Source organism: Aptenodytes forsteri, unplaced genomic scaffold (genome assembly GCF_000699145.1).
Source record: "Aptenodytes forsteri isolate BGI_AS27 unplaced genomic scaffold, ASM69914v1 Scaffold309, whole genome shotgun sequence".
NCBI lineage: Eukaryota > Metazoa > Chordata > Aves > Sphenisciformes > Spheniscidae > Aptenodytes > Aptenodytes forsteri.
Genome location: NW_008795857.1, coordinates 4,877,201 through 4,885,035, shown reverse-complemented (window position 1 = coordinate 4,885,035; position 7,835 = coordinate 4,877,201). Strand labels below are relative to the sequence as shown.

Below are 7,835 nucleotides of genomic sequence, written 5' to 3'. Positions count from 1 at the left end.
ATAATATGTAAATCCTTGTGGAAAAATAGTGCCAAAAAACTGTGAAAAAATGGGTCCAGGCAGCTGCGTCACAAGGTTTGACCACTTCGGGCTGGGGTGCCAGGAGATTTGAGACAGATGTTTTCAGACATGCCGCATGCCTAAAACATTTCCAGGGGTCGAGCTACAAATAGTGACTTAATAAGTGCAGAAACAGGAAAAGTATGCAGGAGGACACAAGAGTTTATTCACCCCTAGGTGCACAGCCAGCCTCTTTACATTACATCTGCCTGTCAGGGTTGGCTATTTAAGCTGTCATGCCCTTGGTATTGCTCTTTGTCTGCCTGTGAATAAAGTGCAGCATTGTGATTACTAATCCCACTCCAGTGACTTGACTTTAAATGTGGTTTTGGAGCGGATCCCGGAGTTCTGTTTGCTAAGCTTCCTACTCCTGTTTCAGAGACACCACTGGAGATCTATGAGAGAGAGCACTGCAGACTGCCCTCCTCCTGTAGACCTGTCGCCTTTTTCTCCCCCCCACCTTTTTTTTTTTCCCAAAACTTCTTGAAGGAAATCAATGGATACCAAAGTGATCTGTTTATTTTTCTTTTTTTCTTTGCCTCCGCTGACAGTGGGAAATCACACTGGTCGCATCAAGGTGGTCTTTACACCCAGCATCTGTAAAGTGACTTGTACCAAAGGCAACTGTCAGAACAACTGTGAGAAGGGAAATACCACCACCCTCATTAGTGAAAACGGCCATGCTGCTGACACTCTGACAGCCACTAACTTCCGAGTAGGTAAGTACCCTGAAACTGTATTTGTCCTTAGCTGTCCTCTCTTGACTAACAGAGGGAGGAGATGCTTTGTTATTAATACCAGTTGTGCATCTGTTACTCTTTGTTTGGAGGGCTGTGCTGAGTAGGAACCATTGTATGTTAGACAAGCTTTCTGGTATCCTTCGGAAATGTTCCCAAAAGTTCCTTTTGTGTCATAGAAGAAAACCTCCCATATTTTTCATCTGAATTTTCAGCTGCAGGGCTACACCATGCTAAGCTGAAGCTTTTGGTAAAACTCATCCCTCAGAGTTTGTGTTGGTAAATAGAGAAAATGTCAGATCCCACAAAAAGTTCTGTTTCCTATTTTTGCTTGTTGAATAAGTATCAAATGCACATAAAATCTAGCTAACACAGTGAATCTGTCTTCAAAAAATTGTTCAGGAGTTCCTTAAAACTACAAGCCTTTTTAAAAATACATCAGCTTAAAACTTTTTCTTACTGCTGAGAGTAAATCACGTTTCATATTTGTCATTTTTAGAAACTGAAATAATGTTAAGGCCAATTGAAGTTATTGAAGCCAGTCATTTCTCTGTTAATGTTTATTCTTTCTGTTTGCTCAATAAGAGTATCAGCAGTATGCCAGTCTAAAGCCTACAACTGCTTGACTGTGTTGAAACAAATCCTGAAAGCTATCTGGGATAATGATTAGCATATTTTAACTGTACACTATATGACATTGGTAGGAATTTGTGTGTAAGTATCAGTCTTGTAAGCTAAGAGAAATACAGATGTATGGATACATACCTAAACACTTTTAGATTTGTTGTTTCATATTATGATATCCTTAACTGCTCTTGGAAAGTATTTTGTTGTTATCCTGAAAATATCATAGTATCGTTTTCTAAAAAAACTTTTAAAATTAATTCTTTTGCCAGTTTGTACTCAAAGAATGCCAGATATGAACACTGTAGTTTTAGTCTCTGTCTAGTATAAACATAATGTCAGACAGTGCTGAGGCTGGCCAATACTGCCCTTTTTAAAGTGCACTATATTTCAGGCTCTGAGGGGGGAAAAAGCTATTCCAAATTATTCTTCTTTACATCCGGACACATGATACAAAGAGCAGTTCCCTCTCTTAACACTCCTACTAGACTATCAGACTGTGGGTGAAAGCTCTTGAAATTAATAACACATTCCTTGATAATATGCATGTTTGTAAAAAATATGTATGTTTTGGACTAATGATAACAAAAACAGTGTTTTAAAACAGCAAGACAGCACATTTTGAGTTTGTTTATGGTTGTTTTGAGGCATTAAAAAAGAAAAGGATTTTGTAAAGGAATGGTAAATCAAGTACTTGTGTTTACTGTCAATACAGATTTTTACCAATGTTTTGGCAAGAACCACAGCTAAGTAAGTTTTTTTGTTTAATTTTCTGACTACTGTGAAAGGATAGGGTTATTCTCCCTCCCTTTCATTTGACCTGATTTTTTACTGAAATTATGAAATGCTGAGAACGGGCAGTCATGTAATTTGTCTGCTATGTAAATCTGTGCTGTAACACGACCTTCTCTCAAATACTTGGAGAGTGGAAATCGACCTGTGAAGACGTGTTCCACACCTTCCTTCCTGGCCTCAGGCCATGCAGCTCCGTGATGCACTGTGTACAATAGGCTGCTGGAAATATTCAACAAAAGCAGCTCATAATAGTATTTGATGGAACAATAGGGGAGTGTTATGTTTAAAAACTTATAAAAACAAGTCGCTACACATGTATAGGGATTTTTAACCTGCCTGTAGCTATCGATCTTCCCTATTACCTTTAAAAGACCAAAAGCGTTCACCACATCCCTAAGTATCGTCATTTTTACAGAAGAGGAATAAGAAAGAGGTCTAAACTGTGACTTCAAGGCTCTCCAGTTAAAAATAAAAGTGCTGAGTGAACTTAACTTCTTAATGGCCAGAGAGGAAAGATCCTACACCTGTAGACTGAGTTCTTTCACTGATCACAGATTTTTCAGGAGCTTTTGAATCAGGGTTTAAAATAAATATTACTGAAATAATTTTTATATCTGTTCTCTAACTAGTGCCTCTCATTAGCTTAGGCTTGTCCTGATAGAGATGTCTCCTGATACATTAAGCAGAAGTAATTCAGGTCTTCTGAGATAATTTATTTTTGTTACATTTTTAACATCTGTATTATGTTTTGCTTGTGCTTTTTGCTTTTAAGTCCCTGTTCTAAACTTGTTTACTTACTGTTTATCCAAAACGCATGGAAATTCTTACTCTGATCATTTGACATTTTAAAAGTGCAACCATGAAACAGAATGTCGTGTCAGAAAATACATACTTAAAGCAGCGAACAGCACTTTTTCAGTATGTTTTTTTAAAGTGTTTGTTCTTCCTAAAGCCAGAAAAGATAAATTCACATGCCCTATTTGGAAAACTAACTCCTATTACTAATAATAGGTACCTACTATGAATGGGGAAATTAGGAAACCGCTTTAGGTTGTTAGATCTAAATGTATTTCTGTAGCAGGAGCAGCATTCTAGTACACAAGATTTAGTTTAGATTCTCTGATGACAGATTGCGGTTAGCCATCACTTTGCTTTGTTCTTAATAATCCATTCTTTCTAATAATGAACGAGAGTAAAATTTTGTGTATGTGTTTTAAACTTTGTGCTGAACTTTGTAAACACTTTTTATTTTCAGAGATAAGAAGTTGCAGTGCCTGTACTAAAGCTACTCAAGTTTTTCCATGGGTTATTTCAGATTCTTAAAATTTGCTCAGTTTGTCATTTCAGCTGAAACTTGGTACCAGTGAGTCCAGGCAAGGAACAAATCCTGTTTCCTGAAAATTTTGTTAGATATGGATAAGCCATTAAAACCAAATACCCACAACAAGAAACAGATTGGGGGAAATGGTAGCTTTTCAGGTAGCTGAGATTTTGGCTGTTCTCATGAAGAGTACTAGCATTTCAATTGAAGGTGGTGAAAGCTTGGTATTTAAAAGTAGGGATCTCCTTGACTGCCAGTCTGCTTCAGTGAAACTTTGGGGTTTTTTTCAGTTTAATATTGTGAATGAGATATGTTGCACAGTTAAGCTAACCAACCTCCAAGATTTCATTGGCTTGGAGAATGAAAGCATTTAATCTGAGTGGAAGCTTCTGCTGAATAGATGATTCTCATTATTCTATTGGATTGATGCATGTGCAGTTTGTATGGTATTTCAGTCCTGATATATCTACAGAGGCTTGTAAAACAGGGTCGATATATGTGTGTAGGAAAGGATGCATCTAGAATAACATATGAGGTTTCTGTCTCATTCACTGTTGAAGTTACTCAGTGATGTGTCCTGTTTCTCCTCAAAATTATTCCATATTCCAAAATACCTGCTTTTGAAATGAGTTTTCTCTCTGTAAGGAGTGGGAAGACAGTGATAATTTGTAACTGTAAAATGAAGCTGTAAGGAATTAGGAAATGCCCAAATTAATGTTCTTCATGCTCTTTAATTTTTTCCCTATTGTACATAAGTATTTAATTATAGATTCACATTCTATTTTTTTTTCCACAGGATCCCTGCCTCATTCATTGCACAGGAATGACAGAACTTAGTAAAGGAAGCAGTCGTTTAATACTTAGGTTTATATTCACTGTTCATTTGCAGCCCTGCGTCTCATTTAAAGCAGTTCATTCAAACTGTTATAAATGAGAAGTTAGAGTTTCATGCTATTCAGTGGAAGTGCATATCTACCTGTAGAAATTTTGTGACTGAGCACTTCGCAGTATCTGTGTCAAACAGGGAAACAGCAGCATTCTGCAAGTGGAGACCAAGGAGAGTTTAAGAATTTTTTTTCCCAAGACCACAGGTGACGATTGGGGCAGAGGTGGTGATAGAATTCTTGCTCTGCTACTCCCCTTTATGTCACTCTTTAATGCTCATCAGTATCTCTTCTTTTAACATTCCCTTCCCCTTTTCTTCTGCTCCCTTTTCACATAGCCTGCACAGTTGTCCTTCCTCCTGGCTTTGCTGTGCACAACCATAGTTTACTTAGGCCGTTACTGGGGATGAGGGAATATTTTGTTGTGTGCTTTCCCTTGGAAGAAGGGCAGATTTTTAGGAGCCTTTTATTTCTTGTTTCATTGCATTTGAGTGAAAGTTAAAACTGCTTCTCCTACAGCTTCATCTAGGAAAGAGTCTAGAGAGCATAATTATGCAGAACTGTGAAAATGTAAAGCAGTTATTTTACAAAAAGTTGATAGAATTTCTGAATTTTATTCAGACATACATGATCATGAATTTCTATCAATGCTGTAGAAGTTAACATTGCTCTTTATTCAAGCACTTCTGGTCTTATCAAAGAATTGTGTTGGTTAAAAATGGCAATGACCTGTGTAAGCAAGCCAGCACATTTTTATCTGTAGTTTGTGTATGACAGGAAATCCAAGAGCAATGAATGGCATTTTCTTGCTGCCATTTGCTATGTAATAAAGTTGTTTCTTTGCTCCATATGATACACACTACACATATCTTACTACATTTAAGAGGTACTGTAAGACTATGACATTTGAGGAGGATTTATCAATATTGTTTGGTATGAAAAGGCATTTATTGTAAGTAATATTGGAGGGCAAATTTGATGACATATAAAGACATATAAAAGACCAACAGCTTGTAGAAGTATTTGTGTAGATTTGTGAGAATTTACAGACTCTTCTGGCAGCTTGTGAGGTGTACACTGTTCAGTTTTCTACTCATATTTTTATTCTTTGTTTTGTTGTACTGAGTTTAGTAAGAGCTGCTAGAATGGCAACATGTTAGAAGAGATGCTTTCTTCTCTATTATGAAGTGGTGTTTACTACTTGGTGAATGGTGTCAGCCTGGGTAGATGACCTGTCATGTCTGATCTATGTAACTTGTGCCTCAGCAAAACACTATTCCTATGGCTTCAGCTGAGACTTAGCAGATGTACGTGTAGCTTCTCAAATGGAGGATTTAAAATAATTGATAACAAATGTTATGCAGAGATTTTTGAATTCCTTTTGGTAACATAACTGAGGAGAATTGATTTTTTTTTTTTTTTTTTTTTTTTTAATGCTTTGGTTTTCAACTTGATTATGTTCCATCAGACATCCTAATTGACGAGGAGCTTATTTCTGGAATAACTGCTTAGCTTGAGAACAGCATATGATAATTCATAGTCTGTTTTTAGTAGTGTATTCTCTGTGGGTAAGAGTAAAGTGTTACTTTGAAATATCTTTGGGTTTTGCACTTGAACTTGCCATAGTATCACCCTTTTCTGAAGTAGTTATGATGCAAGAACCTTGCTATTCCCCCACTATTATCAGTTTAGTACTTTTACTGTCTCTGTAGTGGCTACCTTGTAGCCTTATTTGGTAAAAGTTTTGTTTCTACTGTTCCTGCAGTAATTATCATTTCTGCTCTGTCAGGCTTTATTGTTTTATGCTCTTTTTGCTGCCAGATGAAATATTTTTTCTTTTAACAGACACTGGCAGACAGTTGAAAATTTCAGAATTCTCGGACAACTTGGTTAAAAGATTAACTTTTTAAACTTTCTGCAGCAGCAGCAAGGAAGTTGGTCAGTCTGTCAGAGTCTCTCTCTCTCTCCCCCTCTCTCTGAAAAAAAAAAAAAATTTGAAAGGATCAGGACATTAGAGTTTATTCACTGCTTTAGCTGGTAATTTGAAATTTAATCTGTATAAATGATGACCATGCTTGAAATATTTATTCATGCAGCAGCATTGTAACAGCTGTAGCAAAATGAAGGCCAAGAATTTTTCCTCAGACACTGGACTGACTGGCTAAAATTAGAAAGAAGGACAAATAACGGTGGAACTATTTTATGAATTGTTTACATCCTCTGCCTTATAGAAGATGCTAGGAAAAAGGTATTTCCCAGCCTGAAGAGCCAATGTAAAACAATTTGGGAGGAACCAGTTATCATGAGCATCAATTTTAACAGGTATTCCTTTTTTTCCAATCTCCCTTTGTTCTATAAAGTAAATTTGAGCAGACAGGAGAATGAATTCATTTACTTACAATCCAGGTAGTGTAGTGTAGGCTTTCCTAATCTGAACCACTAGTGGACTAAAATTCTACCCTGTAATGTAAATGTATCACTTTGAGCAGCGCTCAGGGTTTTAATGCATTTTCAATTATTGGCCATCTATACTCAAATTACAAAGAAAAATTACATCTTAAGGATTTTGTTGTTGTAGTTGTTGATATCCACATCTGTTCAGAAGGAATGCTTTCTTACCCCCATGTATTTATCACTGCTTGTCATCAACAAATAGTTCTGGTTTCTACCATACAGCTTTACAGCATCTGTGAGCTCTTTCTTCATAATCTTAAAATAATTATTCAAATTTGACATCTTTCCCTCTGATTCTAACAGAGGCCAGACGCTAATTTAAAGAAAATACATTGTTCAGCCAGATGATTTTAATGGGGTTGAACTTAGACAGGCCTGTTAGCAACTCATTTCCACTCCCTTGCTTACCTTAAGGACTTCAGACCATCACTGCGAAGCAAAAGTCCATCTGCTCTCAAAGCACTCACCAAACTGTATATTATAGAGAACACAGTTTTTGGATGTGCAGTCATAGGAAAAACCACAAATGGAAATGGTACAAAATCCACACCTGCAGCCATTCAAAAACACATGGAGTACGTTTCCCTCAAAGTTAAAGCAAAACAGAACACGAAGTTAAAATGCATAATTGTCATGGCTTAACCTCAGCCGGCAACTAAGCACCACACAACCGCTCGCTCACTCCCCCCTGGTGGGATGGGGAGAGAATCGGAAGGGTAAAAGTGAGAAAACTCGTGGGTTGAGATAAAGGCAGTTTAATAGGTAAAGCAAAAGCCACGCATGCAAGCAAAGCAAAACAAGGAATTTCTCGGCAGGCAGGTGTTCAGCCATCTCCAGGAAAGCAGGGTTCCATCACTCGTAACAGTTACTTGGGAAGACAAAACACCATAACTCCAAACGTCCCCCCCTTCCTCCTTCTTCCCCCAGCTTTATATGCTGAGCATGACGTCACATGGTATG

General features: G+C 37.3%; 1 protein-coding gene across 1 annotated transcript in view; it reads left to right on the top strand.

The window, feature by feature from the left end:
• Positions 1 to 443: 443 nt before the first annotated feature.
• The window catches only part of LTBP1 (latent transforming growth factor beta binding protein 1), a 147,397-nt gene continuing 140,005 nt past the window's right edge, over positions 444 to 7,835 (top strand). Inside the window, exon 1 of the mRNA XM_009283777.2 lies at positions 444 to 779. Coding sequence (XP_009282052.1) covers positions 557 to 779 — 223 coding nt within the window. The 5' untranslated portion in view covers positions 444 to 556. The remainder of the gene's footprint in view (positions 780 to 7,835) is intronic.